This window comes from Panthera onca, chromosome B2, assembly GCF_046562875.1.
Source record: "Panthera onca isolate mPanOnc1 chromosome B2, mPanOnc1 haplotype 2, whole genome shotgun sequence".
NCBI lineage: Eukaryota > Metazoa > Chordata > Mammalia > Carnivora > Felidae > Panthera > Panthera onca.
This window is the reverse complement of record NC_138343.1, coordinates 52,597,285-52,618,865: the sequence shown is the minus strand read 5'-3', so window position 1 is coordinate 52,618,865 and position 21,581 is coordinate 52,597,285. Positions and strand designations below refer to the sequence as shown.

At 34.0% G+C, this 21,581-nt stretch overlaps 1 protein-coding gene across 3 annotated transcripts in view; it reads left to right on the top strand.

Moving 5' to 3' along the window:
* Positions 1 to 21,581, top strand: part of HMGCLL1 (3-hydroxy-3-methylglutaryl-CoA lyase like 1) — a 191,553-nt gene that overhangs the window by 64,568 nt on the left and 105,404 nt on the right. For all 3 annotated transcript variants that reach the window (XM_078447022.2, XM_078447023.2, XM_060615783.3), the window contains 2 exons: positions 10,938 to 11,033; positions 13,021 to 13,169. In XM_078447022.2, the coding sequence (XP_078303148.1) occupies positions 10,938 to 11,033; positions 13,021 to 13,169 (245 nt within the window). The remainder of the gene's footprint in view (positions 1 to 10,937; positions 11,034 to 13,020; positions 13,170 to 21,581) is intronic.

Sequence of the window (21,581 nt, the reverse complement as noted above, 5' to 3'; positions counted from 1 at the left end):
TTTCCATAGAACTGAAACTTTGAAGCACTCTATAGTCTCTACACTAAGCAGGTGGAGTGACTTGTGCTATGTCTTCTGTCGATGTGTTTGGGAGGGGCTTCATGTAATTGGCTCTGACCTCCATTAGGTGGCACTGCTTATATTACTGTGGTGGATAAGTGTACCTGTGCAAAATGAGTGTGCAAGGGAGAAGTGGAAATGGCTTCACCCAGGTCTTTAGTCTCTGAACAGGAACTTCACACACTCACCTGTGATCAAGCACCCTTCCTTTGTCTCAGGCCTCTGTCCATTCCCTGCCTCTATCCTGTGTTCAAGCTGTCTGCCTACAAAGCGGCACCTCCCTCCAGAATTTTATCTCAGATGGGGTTGTGTTTCAAAACCCCACATTTCAGAGACCTCCATGGCTGGATCCATGCCAACTGTCTGGGGGAGGGTCTCCCTGAGCAATGGCCAGGTCCTGGCTTGCCCAAGAAAACATTCATGTGATCATGCAGCAGCAGAGGTTCAGAGAATATTGCCAGTCACACTACACAGCCAGCGCCAAGTTTCACCTCACTCTGGTGTCTTTGTCCTAATACTAGCAAACATGACTCCTCTCCAGGGGATGCTGGGACCTTTGCCTACAGGGAGGTTCTATGGCCTCTACCAAATGCACTCCAAGCAGGGGAACCACTTCTCCCTGTGTGGCACACCGACCCCTCAGATCCCGCTGCCTGCTCTTTGAGATTTGCCCTGCTTCCTCACAAGAGCATCACCAGGCACCGAGGTCTGAAACTTCAGACCCTGAGCTCCACTGTTTATAGAAACCTCGTGGTTTGCAACCCTCTCCTTTCTTCCTGTCAGTGGTTTTGGGGAAGACATTTCTTATTCAGTCCCCTGTGAGTGTTTTCACTGTTTCTCTTTCCAGTCACTTTCAGGAGGAATGCTTTTCTTGCACAATCCCTATGCACACCCCTCTCCCCTTTATCTTTATCTCTGTGTCCTCTCCCTGTGAAAATGGCTCCCTACCCTTCACAGCTTTTCTTCCCCCAGTTCACCTTTCCACACCACGTACCTGTTGAGTTGTGTGGCTCGAGTTATGCAATTGTTGTATTAATTCTTAGATCAACTTCCTAGGTGTTCACAATGGTTTGGTGCTGATCTAGCTGTGTTTCAGGGATGAGACAAGCTCAGGGTCTCCATGCTGTTCCATCATCTTAACTGTTCCAATTGAAATCTATCGTCTTAACAAATTTTTCAAGGTGCAATGTAGTATAGGCAAAATGTCGTACAGCACATTCAGAACTTAACCATCTTGCATAACTGAAACTGTACCCATTGAATAACAACTTCCCATTTTTCCCTTATCCTCAGCCCCTCACAGTCACCATTGTATTCTCTGGGTCTATGTGTTTAATTATATTAGCTACCTCATATAAGTGGGATTATGCAGTATTTATCATTCTGTAATTGGCTTACTTCATTTAGCATAATGTACTCAAGGTTTATCTTTGTTGCATTTGGCAGAATTATTTTATGAATGCTTATGATATTTCGTGGTGGGTTTTGCCACATTTTCTTTATCCATTCATCCTTGGAGATTTAGATTATTTCATCTTGGATATTGTGGATAATGCTGCTCTGACTCAGGAATGCAGATATCTATTTGAAATTCTGATTTTAATTATTATGGATAAATACCTAGATGTAGGTTTGCTGCAACATACAGTATTTCTATTTTTAGTAGAATAACCTCCATAATGTGTTCCACAGTGGCTGTGCCATTTTACATTTCTACCAGCAGTGTACAAGAGTTCCATTTTCTCTACATTATTGCCAATACTTGTTATCTTCTTTGTTTTTCATCCTAACAAGTATAAAATGATATCTTACTGTACTTTTGATTTGTGTTCCCTGATGATTAGTGATGTTGAATATCTTTTCATATGTCTGTTAGCCATATGAGATATGTCTGTTGCCTTAGAGATATGTCTATGGAAATCCTTTGTCCATTTTTTAATTGGTTTGTTGTTATTTTTGCTATAAGGTTGGCTGTATTCCTTACATATTTTGGATATTAACCTGTTATATATGACTTATAAATATTTTCTTACAACATGGAGGTTCCCTTTTTGCTCTATTAATTGTTCCCTTGCTGTGCAGAAGCTTTTTATTTTGGCATAGTGCCTCTTGTCTTTTTTGCTTTTTTTGTCCTTTTGGTGTCATACACAATTAATCATTGCCAAGATGAATGCTATGAAACTATTTTCTTTCTTTCTCTTTTTTTCCCCTAGGAGTTTTACAGTTCCAGATCTTACATTTCAGTCCATTTTGGGTTCATTTTTGTATATGGCATAAGATTAGGATCCAATTTCATTCTTTTACATGTTGTTATCTAGTTTTTCTAGTACCATTTGTTGAAGAGATTATCTTTTCTCCATTGTGTATTTTTGGCATCCTTGTCAAAGATCAATTGAACGTTTATGTATCAGTTTATTTCTTAGCTCTCTATTCTTCTCCATTAGTTTATATATCTGTCTTCTATGCTGTTTTAATTATTATAGCTTTGAAAATTATTTTGAAATCAGGAATTGTGATATATCCAGCTTTATTCTTCTTTCTCATGATTAATTTGGCTATTTGAATTTCTTCATAGTTCCATATAAATCTTGGGATTGTTTTTCTATTTCGGTAAAAAAAAAATGCCATTGATATTTTGGTAGGGATTGCATGTTTAATTTATAGATCACTTTGGGAAATGTGGATATTTTCACAGTACAAAATCTTAGAATCCATGAACATGGGATATCTTTCTGTTTATTTCTAGCTGCTTTAATTTTTTACATCGATGTTTTATAGTTTTCAGTACACAGTTCTTCCACCTCCTTGGTTAACTTTGTTCATAAGTATTTTATTCTTTTTGATGCTATTGTAAATGATCTTGTTTTCTTAATTTCCTTTTTGGATGGTTTGTTGTTACTGTATATAAATGCAACTGATTTTTGTATGCTGACTTTGAATCCTGCAACTTTACTGAATTTTTTATTAGTTCTAAGAGGCTTTTGTTTTTGTTAATGTGGCCCTTAAAGTTTTTTTACATATAAGATCATGTCATCTGTGAACATAAATACTTTTACAACTTCTTCTTCTTTGCATGCCTTTATTTTTTTTTCTTGCCTAATTGCTTTGGCTAGGACTTCTAATTTTATATTGAATATAAACAGAAAAAGTAGGCATACTGTTGTATCCCTGATTCAGAGGAAATGTTTTTCACTGCTGAATATGATGATAGCTGTGGGTTTCATATATGGTCCTTATTATGCTGAGGTAGTTTCACTCTGTTCCTAAAGTTTTGTCTGTTGGTGAGTTTTTAGCATAAAATAGTGTTGAATTTTGTCATCTGCTTTTTGATGAAGCATTTTTGGTCAAATATTGACATATATTGACATGGTCATCCCTAATTCTGTCATTGTAGCATATCACATTAATTTCTTTGTGCATGTGAATCTTTCTAGCATCTCAGGGATAAATCTAAGTTGGCCATGGTGTATAATCCTTTACATGTTCTATTGAATTTGGTTTGCTAGTAGTCTTTGGAGGATTATTTATTCTGTGTTTATTAGGAATATTGGCCTATAGTTTTCTTGTAGCATCTTGTCTGGTTTTGGTATCAAGGTCTTATAAGACCAGCTCCTAATGCATGGTCTTATAAAATGAGTTTGGAAGTATTCCCTTCTCTTGAAACTCTGGAAGAGTTTGAAGGAGGATTGGCATTAAGATTTCTTTAAATGTTTGGTAGAATTCACCAGTGAAGTCTTCTGGTTCTAGGCTTTTCTTTGTTCAGAGATTTTTAAATTACTGATTCAGTCTCATTACTAGTTGTAGTTTTGTTCAAAACTGATTGAAACTGATTTTCCTTTTCTTCATTTTTTGAAGCCTTTCTCATAATAGCACTTTACAATACTTTCTTTAGAGAAGCTAGAAAGATGATTCAGTCTTTTCTGGTGTTTAGGGTTTTTTGTTTTTTTGTTTTTGTTTTTGTTTTTTATTTTTGCTTTTCATTTTGTTTTTGTTTTTGTTTTTTTTTTTGTATGTGATATGTAATCTTATATACAGACACACTGCTTGAGAAGAATTACTACAGTTTTGTGCCCTTCACAATGAATAATTTTGATATATATTCTGTGATTTTTGTAAAAGATAACAATATGAATGATGTATTTAAAATTTTATATCTTGTGTTTTGAATATATTTCTGTTAAGAAAAGACTTCATTTAATTTGACATTGGTGAAAACTGGTTTATCACTTAGAATTTTACACATACAATGTTTAGAAGAATTTTCTAAACTAACTTCTGGCTCTATACATTTTGAAACTCGTTTCTCCTTAAATATTTATATACGTCTGGTCCCAGATATTGTAGGACATTGTGAATATGGACTCTTTGCTTAACCCTACAGTGACAGTTTTAATAGGAGGTGTAATTGAGTATTATATGTAATATAATATTTATGTGTTTTAAACATATGAGAACATTTACACCAATATTATTGAAGAGGCAACCATCATGAGCTCTCCCTAGTGGCAAACTTTGTGCCTGAATTCATACATAAAGAAATATAAAATAGCAATTTAAAGCGATTAAATGGTGTTCCAGTCCTAATGTGCATTATTTGGAGACCATTACAGCAGACCCATTCTATAGATTAAAGCAATATTTTGTATCATTTCCCATTTGTCTTCTCTTCTCATACTTGTTCATTGCTCCAGAGCAGTACAAGCATCTTGCCACCAAGACATACCTCTCACCCCCCATCCTGTTTTCGTCCAACTTTATTGCTATTTTGATTATTTAGACTTTCTCACTCTCTTGTCCTCTTGCTTCTAGCACTCAACAGTTGACCTCTTAAAATACTGTGAGAAGAAATCAGGTGCAGGATTCTTGTTAGAGTGAAGGGGAGGAAACAATTTGACTTCTTTAGCAGTTGAATGAAATGAAAGAAGGGACAATGGGCAATGCTCACTCCTTAATGATGCTTGACTTGGTCATATCCACTGGAGAAGGACAAAGAAAAAAAAAAAGAGTGAAAGCAGAGTTCTTTATTTAGGTTACAAGATCTAGTTATAAGACGTGGTCAAATTATATAATTTTACAGATACCAGATACCATTTTGTAGATAGCACTGTAAAGATGGAATCTCTTAACATCTTTTTTTTTTTCCTCAGATGAATTTTAGATTCTATTCTACACACTTTTGCCATTTAAAAACACAATGCTAACTTAAATTCTTAATATGTCCACCCCATAACATGGTACAATTTCCTCACCTTTAGCAGAGCCAGTGAAGAATTGAATAGTTTCTATGGTGATACAAAACAACTCAAGTCATTTATTTTGTAATCTTGTTAGTGACTAAACTGTTACTGACTTAAAATAATAAATGTAGCAGTTTTATATGTCATCAATATGTATAAAAGACTTTCACATAAAATTTTATAATGCAGCTCTGGAACTGAAAAACCTGTACCACATGTTATCTTCATAATTGCATTTGTTCTGGGAAAAGAAAAAAAGATGTTAATCATTGCTAAGTGAATAGGAATCAGTTATTGTAAACAAGAATAGAACTTCTTGATTTTTCTGCAGTTTTATCTAAAATTAATTATATTTATTTCAATTGATTGAACATCTCAGACATCATATATTCATTTGGAACTGAACAAAATTTACTTAGTGAATATTCTGTTTTCTCTGTCAGCTGTTACTTGGAAGAGAGATAAAGTGTAATAGGTATTTTTACTTTCATTTCATTGGACTTGAAAAATGAAAGAATTGTGTGATTTTAAAAAAGAAATTCTGTATGATATTTCTCTCCATAATTATCTGAAGAATTTTATTAAAAAATTAAGTTCAGGCTTTTTAAACTCTTTCCTTTTACAGTACACAGAAAGTTGAATTTATCATAGGAAATATGTAAATAGATATATGTGAATTGTCTCATTCTATGAATATATTTGAATAGTTTCAAGCTGTATGAATAGTTTTGCTTCATCAAACTCTCATGAATAATTTCCTCTGTTAAAAACCAGACCCCTGAATTACTTACATTTAGCCTAGACAACACTTAACTATTTGTCATTATTTTAGTTCAGTTTACCAAGAAAAATGCTTTCTTATCTGTGCTACTTAAAACTCCAGATCACAGGACATTTGTGATTTGTTATGTACACATATACACACATTTCCTTCCCCACTGGCCTGTGTATTAAGTGTGTATGGACTGTCTGCTTCATTTATCTATGCCATGTTAAATATGTAGTAAGTGTATGAAATTCTGAATCAATATAAAAATCATGAAATTTTAAAAATGATTTTTAAGGTGTTAGGATTTCTTAAAATTAACTTTGGTATGCCATCAATATAAATGTAATAGTTTGTGTACAAGATATAATTGAAACTTCTGTTTTTTTCTAAGTTTATGAGAAACTTTGTTATTGTTTATGACTATATACATGTGCAATATCTTGAAATCCCAGTAAACTCAGGGAATTTGGATGAGGGCACTGTGTATTTTGGGGAGATTATAGAATTCAGATAATGACAAAATATTAATAAGATATCTAAACATATATTATGTGGAGTGTCTAAATTTAATTAACCCATGACAGTAGCAAATGCAATCTCTAAACTATATGCCTATTACACTCTAATCTTTATGAACTTTTTCATATCTATAATGCCCTTGCAACATGTTGCAAAATATTATTTCAATTCATATATAAAAATGTGGATGCCTAAGAAATTGATTAACCATGGTATAACCTGTTTTGTTGGCCAGATAGACATAGGTGTTGCCATTTCCAGACTGTGGCCAGGTGATAGCAAAGCATGTTATCAACCAAATTATGGGATTTTTATGATCTTAAAAGTCATAGGAAAATCTTTAAAATACGTTAAATCAAACCAGATGTAGAAAGTTTTCGTTAAATTGTCAAAATAGTGCTGTAAAGGAATCGTTCCATTATTGCTTGAATAACAGTTAAATCTGAGACATTAAAATAACATCAAGATTGAAGTATAGCATAAACTTCCTAAGAGGGAAAAAAAAAGGCAAGAATTTTATACCTTCAGCTGAAAGTATATACTTTAACTGAAACCTGTTCTATTTTATTCATTGTAATAAAATTACACCCCATCAGGATTTTCTAAAGCTCTTTATATAACTGTCTTTATTGACCAAATTTAGATAGACTGCTATTACTTCTTGAATGACCTCATTATACTGTGGCTATTTCAAAGAAGGAAAAAGTACTGATTTGTTGGATTCAAATTCATGTATTATAATTTTACTAAGGTATCTTCAGTGATTATCAAAGCTTAACTTTTATCACATAGGAATTTTGATACTATCATCTCTGCTTTCTAGTTTTAGTGATTAAAACATCTGTTAAATCATTGCTTTTTCATCGTGAGTCAATATTTTGGTTAATTTACATGTAGAATGAAATACTAGCATACAGGTCAATATGATCTGTATTTCTTAAAGATTAAAATTTGTTTTGTGCTCTTTATGCTACTTTATGATGCATACGTTAACCAAATCTGTATATTGGTTACAGAAACAATTTATTCATTTCTGTTATATAATATAAATGTTTCTAATGAACATTTAAACATTCTAGACCATAAGCACTAGTAGGATTGATTAATATTACTCTCTAGTAAGAGTATTGTTTCAGATTTCATTACACTTCCCTAGAACTAGTAGTAACTTTGCTTTTCTTTGATTGAAATTAGTAGTACTCTAATTTTTTATTGTAAATTGTATGTATATGTTAGCATGTGCATTTATGTATGTGTGTGTGTGACAGAGAAAGAGGGAGAGAGAGAGATACAGATAGAGTTCACCCTGTAGCATCAGGCCTAAAGGCTAAATTCATAGATATGTAGTGAAGGACTGTGTTGAAATATGCACAAATGCTAAATAATTTAAAAAGAAGGCTATATGGGGCACCTGGGTGGCTCAGTAGGTTGAGCGTCCTACTTCAGCTCAGGTCATGATCTCACGGTCCATGAGTTCGAGCCCCGCATCGGGCTCTGTGCTGACAACTCGGAGCCTGGAGCCTGTTTCAGATTCTGTGTCCCCTTCTCTGTCTTCACCTCCTCTGCTCACACTCTGTCTCTCTCTCTCAAAAATAAATAAGCATTAAAAATTTTTTTTTAAAATAAAAAGAAGGCTGTATAATAATGAGGATTACATTTTTGAGTAAAGTCCTCTTCCTTACACTAATATCGCACTGTATCCTATTAATTTTTCTTGGGACTTCTATTCCCAGTACCATTTCTCTGGAACTTGTTGCATGCTGCATTCTCACAAGTGCCCGACAATTGCGTCACTTCTTTTCCATACTGCCCTTTGCATCTCTCCCGGATGTATCTTTCCAAAAATACTGCATTTATCCCAATCTTTGGCTAATTCAACACACACTCCCCATGGCTTTCCTGTTGACCTCATGATAAATGCTGTATTTTTAGAATAATGTGAACCTAACTCAAGGACACATCCCAGTGTATAGTCCCCTATCTTCATTTATAATCCATTCCCACATTATTTACCCATAATCTTCTCTAGCCAGATTATGTATTGCTACCGCTGCCCCACCCCTCCCTCCTTTCCAACCCTATTGATTTTTCTGTGTTTCAGCTTCTATGGCTATGTAATGAATTACCTGAGAACTTACTGGTGTAAATAAGCATTTGCTTTGCTCATGAAATCTGAGGGTGGGCCCAGGAGGACACCTTGTTTGTTCCACAAGGTCTGGGGCTTCATGTGAGTGACTTGAATGCTGGAGGCTAAGGTCATCTGAATGCTTCTTCAGTAATAAATTTAGGGGTGATGCTGGTTGTTGTCTGGGGGCCTTAGTTTCTTTTCACATGTTACTTTCCACATGAGCTGCCACACATGGCCTCTCTGCATGAGCTAATTTTTTTTTTTTTCACAGCCTGTTAGCTGATTTCCCCACAGTGGCTTCCCCCAAAGAGAAAGCCATGTGGAAGCTGTGTACTTTTCTATGACCTAGGCTCTGAAGTCACATATTATCATTTCTGCTATATTCTATTGCTTGGTGTAATCACAAATCTGCCCAGGTTCAAGTGGGAAGTAAATATAGTTCACCTATTGATAGGAATTGTTGAACTTCTGGAAGAGTATGTGGAATTACAAATACTGTTGTGGCCATATCTTTTTAAATTTTAATATGCTATAGTCATGTTCTGCAGTTTGTATTCCATACCTCTTAAAATTTTTCTAGGCTATTAAAGGTCCTACTAACCTTTCCCCATTCTGAACTCTTATAACCTGTGCTCTGACTGGCAACCACTATATTCCTTTGAATGGTTATGTTTGTGTGTGCATCTGTGCTATCTCCCCAACTATAAAGCAAATTATTTAGTGCAAGGACCTTACTTTCCTGTATTTATATTTACCACAAGGCCTAGCATAGGGGTTTGGACACAGTAGGTGCTTAATAAACATCTGGTTTAAAGTCAAATAGTCTCAGCATGAAATTAGAGCATTGGCTTTTATGCACTGTAGATGACCATCGGGGATAGTCGTTGTAAAGAATGCAGTTATTGGTTGGCAGACAGTGGATGTGATCTCTAAGAAATAAGTAAGCAAGAATCATGTTTTAGACAGAAGTAAATGTGCTGGGATTGTATGAAACTTGGAGACTTAAATGTCAATAAGGTAGGATGGCAGTCAATGGGAGGCACTTTTTTTGCATCTTAAATATTTAATTTTCAATTTAAAATGTATTTAAAACTCATTTACTTAATTCCACTGGCATTTCACTGAGAGTAAGACTAAGGGGCTAATAGGAGTAAATATTGTAATATTTAATATATTTAAACTGTGTAGTTCTATTAAGAAAAGCATTTGTACTTTGATTAATTTTTACTGCATTTTAAAATTAAAAATACTTGTTGTAACAAGCCAAGATATATAGGTAAAAAACAAGTCTTTCATTATCCATTCCCATATTGAAGGTAAAGATTTTGGTTTGGTGTATGTTTCTATAGCTTTCCCCATGCTCATTTTTCATACTTTTCATTGTTTCTGTATTATTCCTTATATTTATTGTTTATGCCATAATTTATTCTGAATTATATAAAGCTCATGGTATGTCAGTGATAATTTGTCTATGTGCTGATTATGAGATTTGATCATCAGTTATTTGCTCTAGGAGGCTAAATAATAGACTTTGTGGCAAACTAGTAACTTTGATTCTATAAAGTTGATTTTTATAGGATCACAGAAAATATAGAAAAATAAAGTCTTGGAGAGATGGGTTAAATTTTCCTGTTTGTTACTCCATTGTATGCATTTGTTTGCATTATAAGAACAAATAGTAAATCTGATAATTCAGAGAGCACTATGACTCTTACTGAAACATCCATGCTAGCCAAATAACGTATATACTATGATTTCAGCCTTGTTAAAGTATTCTAAAAGATATGTAATTTTTTACTAAATAATGTAAAATTTCATACACTGAAAATTATCTGGATGTGAGATTTTCACATGGAAGTTAAAAGCATGGCATATTGCTTTTAAAATTTTCCCCAGTCTCAGGAGTATTTGAAGGTTGGGCTGTGAAATAAAAGCAGGAGACCAAAGATCAGCCAAGTGAAAATAGTAGAGAGTTGCTGACTATTCATAATCACTCATTTAACCAGATCCTCTTATGTGAATAAGTTAAACCCAGATCTAGTTTTTATGTATTTATGACCTTACGAACTACTTATCATTAGCTATCTTGACAGAGCTTTATTATTTCTGACATTAATTTTAGAATATAATTGCATGAGTAATTATAACCTTCTTGAAAAATGAAACATTTGCTTGACAAAATATTTAAAGTTAAATATTTGTATATAACTATTACATATTTCAGATGGCTGATCACACTGAAGTGATGAAAGGCATTCATCAATACCCAGGAGTTCGATATCCTGTCCTTACTCCTAATCTTCAGGGTTTTCACCGTGCTGTAAGTGTGCTGCGAATTATTTTAAAATCAATGCTTCTTGCTGTTTTAAGGATCTTTACAAAGTTAAAACAGTATCCAATGTGGTTCCCTTGTTACCCTGCATAAATGCTAATGTATGCACACGAATACCTGGTGATCTGTAACTCCATGGTATTGGTATGGACTAAAGTGTTCCACATAAATGGCCCTTCCATTTTAACCATTCAGGAATCAAAACACAAAAATAGTTATCCATTTTGCTGAAGTTCTTTCGAAAGTATATTTTGTGTTTCCTTTGTAAATAAGGAATACAGAATTTAACTTAAACATTTCTCAGTACGATATTAGTGTTATTGTAGTGGATCATTTTTGCCAACTTTTTTGGATCAGCTTTTTGTTGCTGATGTTCCCTCCCTGTAGGTGAAGCTAACCACTGTTACTTACAACTGCCTCTAACAACTTTCCCTATTCTCCCCTTCTGGCTTGTTTCTCCCAATCCTATGTGATTTAAGAATTTATATGTGAAAAAAAAATCTTTGATAATGACACATACAAGAGGAATCAAGGCAATATTAAGAAGGCTTGAGGTGTTGTGCTTAAATGCTTTGTCGTAAAAGTTTTTCACCAGCTATTTCTGGTGTTAATTATTATTTTTCACTTTTGTATTTGGGACTGTGTTGCATAAAGTTGAGGTTGTAGATGCTCATTGATATATCACCTGTTGTGTATCTTTGTTAAAACCATTCTTCTTTTGTTAATTTTGGTGTAAGTTTTTTATTCTACTCTAAAGAAAGAGGCATTTTAAGAAATTATAAATATTGCTGTCGTTGGTCCTAACAAAGTAACGAATGTCTCCACCTTGAAAAAGACAAGAACTGAGAGTACACCCTCAACAATAGCTTGGAAGGGCAAATAATGGGATGGAACACATGGCTTGGGAGTGAGGCATGCCTGTTCTCAAAGCATGACTTGATAACTTATAGTAGCTTTGGGACTTTGTGCTAGTTATTTAGCCTCTTTGAGCCACAGTTTTCTCATCTGTAAAATGGGTAAGATTGTGGGTTACAGATAGAACACACAAAAGTACTAAAATTCTGGCACACAGTAAGTATTAAAATAGAATTTTGATTTTAGAAGTTAAAAATTTATTTTTGGTGGAGGACTGGAAGCCAATTGGTGTTTTTTAAATGTTGGATTAAAAAAAAAGATTTTTTTTTCTTAATACGTTAATAGGGTATCCGAAAGAGAGGAGAATCTAGGCACAGCGCTACAGATACATTAATAGAAAGTCTTAAAAAATCCAGCTGGAAAATGAGGAAATGTGATATTTGAAAACAGATCACTGGAGAAGTCTGGGGAAAGGACTTAAGATGGCAAAAGGGAAAAATATTAGGTTAATATTTTGGATTTAAAGACTAGGCAAGAAGATTAAGACATTAGACATGCAAGAGTATGTTGTAGCAGTCAAGGTATGAAACAATGGAAGCTAGCTTAAGAGACAGGAAAAAAATTTGGCGCAAACTCTAAATGATGAATTGGAAAACATTTTTCTGTTAGGTTATAGGAAGAGGAGTACAGAAAGCATTTACTACTCTTTAATAATTGGTCTAAAAATAATGTTTTCCATAGATATTAAAAGGCTTTATTGGGGTGCCAGTATTTTCCATAATTACAGTTAAAATATTTTTGATACCTACACATAATTTAGGAAAGATGAAATTAAATTGGAACATCATCACTGTTTTCTGTACTTCATAGATTCTGTACTTCATAGATTCATAGATTCATAGATTCATAGAGTGTTGCAGCTTGGGGAATTATTTTATCACGAAATACTTTTAAGTTTGAAAAGAGCTTATGTGGCAAGATGAGAAGACTCTAATTGTGAATTCCAAGGCAAATGTTAATGAATACATGTATGCCTTTATTGAGTAATTAATATTTCTTCTATTGCTATCATTTACATATTTTAAGTTAATTGTTTTTGCCCATAATTCTCTTTTTTCAGGTTGCTGCCGGAGCCACCGAGATATCAGTTTTTGGTGCCGCATCTGAATCCTTTAGCAAGAAGAATATTAACTGTTCTATTGAAGAAAGCATGGAAAAGTTTGAGGAGGTTGTTAAGTCGGCAAGGCACATGAATATTCCAGCACGAGGGTATTTATGAAATTCCACAAATTCTAGTTAGTTACTATCTATTGTTTAAGTTCGTATATGAACTATGTAGTTATTATTTTAGCATTCATAATATATGTAGGGTGTCTTTTGTACCTTGTATGATCAGGCCATCACTGTATAGTGATCTGTCTTGTGAATACCTTAATAATTATTAGAGTTTATCTAGCCTAGAGGGTATAGTGCTCCAAGATCAGAGGCCAACTTGACTTTGCAAACCTGACATTGTTACTCATCTTATTAACACTTACCCAAATGCAACTATCTTTTCATCTCAGCCTACTGTTGGGTTGATCAATTTGTGTATACTCGTAGTACCATTTGCAAAGGAACCCTCTAATGTGGTTTCCACATCTTTAAAAAATTTTTAAGACCTATGACTTTTTGTTCCAAAATTATTTTATGTAGACCTTCAATTGAGTATTTAAAACATAAAATTGAACCTTCAAGCTGCACCAGGAAATTCGGCCCATCTTTCCCCTCATTCAACATCCCTTTCAACAGTCGATTTCCCTGTTTTCTCTGTGTGACCCAAAAGCAAAGGTAAATGGGGAAGAGGAAGAGAGAGAAGATCTGCTTTGATTCTTACCTGCTTCCAGAACCAGCAGTTGGAGCATGTACTGCAAACAGGCTCTACTCCCAGACCCATGTTCTATGAAATGTATAATAAATGATCACTTAAGAAGGAATTTGTTTCTAAGACATTAGCTAATTTTCTATTGCTTTTTATAATTATAGTGGTATGATAGTCTTCTCATGGAAATCAATTAAGACGTATAGCATTCATAAGACAAGTCTGATAGCTATAATTAGATTTGGATACAGGTTTACTTCCTTCAGTTGAGGAGAGAAAAATCCGTAGTGGCAGGGAGAGGTTTAGTGGTTAATGAGAAAGACAAGTGGATCCAATTTTGAGTGACAACATTAGAAAAGGGTTAGAATTCAACCAAGGTCCTTTGGAGAGCAAATAGAATTAGACCACACCATGGGGAACTGTCTTATTGGTTTGCTTACTTTTGTTAGCTTATTTTTCCTCTCTCCATAGCAATAGTTTTCAGCATGAGTTTTTAAAGATACAAAATTGTTTTTGTAATTAAAATATACACATCATGGAAAGCACATGCAAGAAAAATTTATAAACCAAGAAATGTGTATCCATAGACAGAAAATAAAGGATGTGTATTCTTAAGGCAAAAAAAAAGTGAATAACTACAAAACCATGTATTACAAGTTTCTAAATTCAAACATATATAAGCTGTTTTGTCTCTTTCTTTTTAAAGAATGGGAAAAATGAAGAAGCTACTGTATTTTAATGCATCTTTAAATATGGAGTATAGATTTTACAGTAAAGTCACTCATTGGAAATTTGAAAACACATAACTGTGCAAAGTAAAGTGCATGTGCAGCTTGCACTTCAAATAGGAAGTTTTTTTAATGTTAGAAGATGGATGTAAACATAAATTGTTTAATATCATACTTTATTATCTGTTTTTCTCTTATAAAGTAGAATAGGTAATATATTTAATAGAAATCTTAAATCCTCTTGAATACTGAGTTTTGAGCAACTAATATTGTCCCATCAGTAAAGAAACTTTTTTTTTTAATAAAGTGTGTGTGAGTTGGGGAGGGGGTTAGGGGGTGAGAGAGAGAGAGAATCTCAAGCAGGCTCCACACTCAACATGGAGCCTGACATAGGGCTTGATCTCACCACCCTGGGATCATGACCTGATCTGAAATGAGGAGTTGGATGCTAAACCTACTGAGCCACCCAGGCACCCCAATAAAGAAACTTCTAACCATGCTATAACTTAAAAAGTTTGCCAGGCCTTAATAAGAAGGGTACAAAGTGCAAGATGGACAAAAACTGACTCACAGTCCAATGCCATCAGCAGAGTACCTTAGAGACTTACTGCAGAAGTATACAATAAATAAATGTGTGTTTTCCAATGCAGATTTTGTTCCTTTGAGCACAACTCCTAGATCTTCTGAAACAGTATTCATTTTTAGAAATAGGCCTTTTAGTATGTGAGTTCCCTCTTTGTGCAGATGAGAATTATCTTCCTACTCCCCCAAATGTTAATAGAGTTTAAATTAGATTTTATTTTTGCTGGCAATCTAGAATTTAGATACGCAATATTAGAAGTCATAGGTCATTGGTACTCAGTTAAGAAAAAGAATCATGTTCAACTAGTTGAAACTGAAGCAGACACCTCAGCATCTTACTATGGCAACATGGCAACAGCTGCGTCAACATGTACTTGATCACCGTCCAGAAAATTTATGTCATCAGCTGTCAGATTTAAAGGCCATAAGGCAGTACACATTTTATAAATGCTCACTAAAACCATTTAAATTTTAATAAAAATAGTAAACCTTCATATGGTCTAAATAGCAGCTTTTATTAAGGTTATTAAGGCTGTGGTTTGATTCCCCCCCATCCTGTAACACACATATACACATGCATGTGTACACATTTTTTATATGTGCTCAGAACTTTACATAACATCTGGGACACATTGCAAAAACATACCATGCCAGATCATTGACATAAAATGCAAAGTCAGCTAACTACCACTGAATATACATTATATATGAATGAGCAATGAAATGTCTACATTTTGGACTTCATTTTTAATGTGTAATTCATATGACATGTTTAAAATATCTAGGTTATTTTTCTAATATCAAAATTTTTAAAAAGTTAAAAAGGCAAAGAAAAATAAAAGTCTGTGATACATGTAATGATTTTCTCTATTTTTATCAATGCATTTCCTGAAATTATTATCTCTTGGTTTGTCAAGATCCTTCCAAAATTGAAACGTCTTCAAGATATGAAGTAGTGCACTAATATATGAGACATTTAGTTTTATTCCTTTTTGTCTGAGTATTGACCTACCTTAAATGAGGTCACAAGAATCACATACTCTCTTTGTGAGAATATTATTTTTAAAAAGGAAACTATCACTAAGGAGCCATTATTAACTTCACTACTAAAAGGCTTAGAAATATACATTACAAATTCAAAAGGTCAGCAGTTGTGCATATCAAAGCAAAACTTTTTACATAATTATATCTTAGGTCTCTTCTGTAAAATGACTTCAAATGATCTGAACCATGATTACTCTGAAAGGTTGAGCCTACTAAAAGTTGAAAGAAGGTAGTTTTGTACCATTTTTCCTGGAAGCCAAACAAAATTACCATACTTTGTTTTAAAAAACTACAAAATGCAAAAATATTTAACTATGAACCGTAACTGCTGGATTCCTCAAATTCCCAGAAAAAAATGTGCAAAATAATGAGAACAAGGAATAAAAGACAAATTAGTAGTTAATATAGACAATCATATATAACTTTTAGATACAGAAAAACCAAAGATCATTTTAGGATGTGGTAATGGTTTACATTGCATATTAGTGTTTTTGTTTTCTCTGGGTAAATACCCAGTAGTGGAATGACTGGATGGTATGGAATTTCTATTTATTGAGGAACCTCCATATTGTTTTTCCAGTGACCCTCAATTTACATTCCCCCCCAACAGTGCACAAGGGGTCTTTTTTTTCCACTTCAGCATCTACACTTTCTATTTTTTAAATCTTTTTCATACTAGCTCTTCTGAAAGGTGTGAGGTGATACCTCCTTGTGGTTTGATTTGCATTTCCCTGATGGTAATGAGTGATGTTGAACATCTTTTCATGAGTCTCTTGGCCATCTGTATGTCTTCTTTGGATAAAGGTATTCAGGTGTTTTGCCCATTTTTAATTGGATTTTTTTTTGATGTTGAGGTGTATAAGTCCTTTATATATTTTGGATATTAACTCCTTATCAGTTATATCATTTGCATATACCTTCTCCCATTTGGTAGTTTGCCTTTTTGTTTTGTTGATGATTTACTATACAATGAAAAAAGCTTTTTATGTTGGGATAGTCTCAATGGTCATTTTCACTTTTGTTTTTCTAAAGTGCATATTTTATGCATCTCTTGATCTATGACCATCACCACCTGCTTTCTGCTTATCCCATAGAAATAATAATCCAGTCTGGTTTAACAGCTTCTGGATAAAATTGTATTATGTGTATTAGTGGCCAATTTCTTCGATGAAATTAATGTTAATATTAGGAAATTCTTGTGCTTAATTATTTTTTGATGAGTTGCTTAGCTCTGTATAATTTCTAACCTATAAAATGGTCATGAAGTAAGTGCAGATTCCTCTCCCTCAAAGTGGCCAGTTTTCATTGGTTTTCCCGTTAAGAGATAATTTTGAACACAAACTTATTTAAGAACTTGCAACCTGTTTCTTAGCCAAACTATTTACGTTATGTTGCACATGTATTTCTTATTTTTCCTCTGCATAATACAACATGCTATTATGGATTCTGATGCTGATCTTGAAGGTAGTAGTAATATTGGTGAGCGTGATAGTGAGTTTCCTTATTTAAGTCTCAGTGTTTTAAATACACCATGTTTCTCATGACTAATGTAGCAAATACCTTCCATTGGACAGTCTACCCCAGGGGAATTCACTTGCATATATGGCACCATCTTTCAAGTGTACAGTTGATTGGCCAAGTTCCTTTCCAATATCTTAGACTGAGAACTTTCTATTGGCCTGGAAGAAAAAATTTGAAGAGCAATTCAAAACCTCATTTACCAAAACATGGTACATAAAACTCTAAAAATGAGACATCTGTTAAAACTATTTTCTGTCATACATATGGTTTGTTTGAAGGTATACTTTTTTTTAGCCTTACATATTAATCTGGCACTGCTGTGTATCAGAATAACACCTACCCAGCAATAGTTAATATGTGTAAGCTGTGTTGTGTAGTCATCACTAAACAGCCTTCATATAGAGCCTTTGAAGAGCATGTTTTGTCATTTCTCATGAAATTAGCATTTCAGGGCAAAAAGAGAATTAGCAGAATTGCTCCTTGAGACCCAGGGACAGTATTTATTTCTTACATTATCTGTAGTGTTAAGTGCTTAGCAGGCTCTCACAATCTGTTTTCGGTTGGCTTATTAGTAATGGAATGCTATTTTGTATTGTTTATAGGCAGACATACTGTGCATGACTGCATCAAAACAGCTCCTACATTTAAACGTCTTAATTATGTTTAATTGACATTACATGTCACCTCTTCAATCTTGGCATTGTTTTTCTCTTCTGAGGATAGCAGTCATTGATTGTTTCCATTGCAAGTATTTGTGACGTTTATTCCAGGCTCATCGTTTTTGTTTCTTTTTGCCAGAATGATTTTAAAGGACAGAGGATAATAGTGGGAAGGCCTTGGGTAAGGCCTCAATGTAGGTGCTTTTTCATGACTCAGTTTCACCAGATAAAGTTGTTAAGACTTGATTGCCTCAGTTTCTCTTTTATCATGATTTTGCACAATATTGATAAATGGCCTTCACAAGCACAAATAAAAATAACTCACCCTTCCATCCACAGAATTTATTGTAACACCATGCCTTTAATGTTAGCACAATTAGCTTCAGTATGATTGGCCATTCTTTTATTCTGTCATCCTATATAGTGTTTAAGGTTTTGTTCTAAGTCTGAACTCATATACTATCATTAGCTACAGGATTTAGAAGTAAGTGCATTAATAGCCTGGATGTAGCTACATATTTAGAGTAAAGATCAGGAATTTCATAGAAAACTAATTAAATAATGAAAATGGCACCTTAAATAACAAATTTGTGCATGAATTCATTTAAGAAATGCTGAATGTTTTATATAATGTACTGTCTAGTGATAATGTATGGAATATGAAAATGAAAAAGTAGCCAAACTTCAAAGAGTTTCTAGCAGACTGAGAAAATAGTATATATAGAAATTGTTATTTAACTGTCAAAAAAGGCAAATACATTAAGAGACATACAGACAGATCCTATTCAAGTTTAAAGTAATACTATATTAAATTTCTCGGGGGTTATGTGGAGAAACTTAATGCAGAAGGTGTCAATAAAATGAAGTCATTAAAGATAGGTAAATATAGGGAAACATAATCAGAAATAATGGTCTTTTCAGGCAGGGTAAGAAATGTACAAAGAGCAAAGGCATAGTGAAGAGAAATCTCAAAAAGCATTTAGGTAACAGGAAAGAGCTTACTTCCACTGAGAGGGGAGTTTTTCAGGGTGTATAGTGGGAGAGGGGTAGAAAGAGGTTTCACAAACTGCTGAACTTGAATACCAAGTTTACTTGGTAGACGATGGCAAGTCACTATAGATTTTCGAAGTGTAAAACTAATCAGATCTATGCTGTAGTCCTCGTATTTTGTCAATAGGTATTAGTGTACAAGTGAGTGGTGTGAGACCAGAGGCAAGGAGAGCGCTTGGCAGATGTATGCAGCTGTCCTGAAGAAAATACTCAGGGACTGTTCTGTATGTTTGGACTGGCACTAGCAGACATCACATGCAACAGAGGCTGGAAGGGAAGAACCAGGGTATCTGGGTTATTGAATATGTTCTCAAAGGTGACCTTTAAGTGATTTGGCAGGACAGACTCTGAAAATGACTGCATTTTTTTTAATGGCAAATGCAGGGGAAGCAAGAATGAGCATCATTTTTGACATGCTGAGCTTAACATGTCATGTCAATGTGTCAGGAAACCAATTTGTAATGTTCCTGAGACTTGGAGTTGTTCCTTGAGTTATCTATCTGCATAATGATGAAAGACAGAGACTATGGGGGACTGAACTGATGCAAAGACTCCCTTTTCTGTTCCCATTACAAACATATGAAAATAACCATTTTTGAAACATATAGCTAAACTCAGAAAAGAAAGTCCTCAGGATTCATCAAAGAAAGTGTGGTGAGGTTGCAGGTTGATGCCACTAGCACCTGGAGGTATCTATTTCAGATAAAATTCCTAGTGGCTCGAAAATGGGATTTTAACGTCGACATGATTTAAGATAGATGTTCTACTAAAACATGCATTTTAAAGTGATGATTCTTGGAGCCTGGAATCTCCTCTTTGCCAATGCAAAGTCAGTGGAATTTGTGGAATATTATGGAAACCCCAAATAAGAAATTAAGGTAGAAATTTGTCCAAGAATTGGTAAAGTCCACTGGGCAAGGACAAAAGGCAGTCATATATTGTTTATAGAGACACTTGAATAACTCAAGAGTCTCATGAAACTCCCATAGAAACTAAAATCACCATGAAAAGATACAGTAAAAATTACAAACCACATGACGATACAAACTACCCTAGGAGAGAAAGAAGCAAAAAGAAAAAGCAGGAAAACTTTAACAGAAAAGAAGGAAATAGAACAATCTGAAGAATTTAAATTAACCCCTTAAAATACAGAGGCAAAGGAAGAACATAATAGATCTTTATGAAAATGATGAAGATTTTACAAAAAGGAACAATTCCTGAAATGACAAATACATTTATAAAGGAAATGATTGCATTCAGCTGCAGATTACATACAGTTGAAAGGGGTATTGGTGACTAGAAGTAGTATTCAAGGAAACTGCAAAAATAAAACACAGAAAAATGTAATAGAACTTTTCAAAGTGAGGTTAAGAGAGAGTGCCTCACAGAATTTTCAGAAGGAGAAAGCAGGGAAAGTAAATGTTAGATAGATTTGATGAACTAGTACCTTGAGGATTTTCTAGATTTGAGGAAAAACATCAGTGTTAATATTAAAGGAGTATAAGTCCTGACATTCTCATAGTAAAATGCAGAATATTAGATATAAACAGAGAATCCAAAAAGTAGAGAACAAATTACTTTAAAATTGCTATAACAGAATTACCATTAAATAGCAAAATTCTCGTCAGCAAAACTGAGACCAGAGCTAGTGAAATATGCTCAAAATAGCAGAATGACTGTTCACCTAGAATTTTATACCTAACCAAACTATTAAACATTAATGAAGGTGAAGTAAAATTATTTGGTGACAAAATAGTCTGCAAAACTTTACCATTACTGAAAGAACTAAACGGTGTAGTTCAGTAAAAAAGAAGTAAGAAATGGGATAAAATAAGAAATGGAGAGGTTGCAGTTTGGGGCTTCAGCAGAATAGAAATGATTCAAGATAGATCTGTGAGAAGTTGAACTACCAGCCAATTGAAAATAGATAAAAAGTGCTGGGGCATAGTAGTGAGATTCTTGAGACTAAAATCGGTGTATTAACACTTTTTACAAGGGAATAAATCAGGCGTTCAAGGGGAGGTAGTATTGCTGATGTTTCAGTGGTTTTCAATTTTGGCAAGTTTCTAAATGGAACTTTAGAAATTATTTTGAGTTATTGGTGATTGAATTTAGTTCCTCAGGTTTGTGATTTAATTGGCCTGGAGTGTGTCAACCATTAGAGTTTTGGCTTTTAAACTCCCCAGGTGATTCTGTGCAGGCAAGTTTGAGAACCACTCTAATAGATTGCTATAGA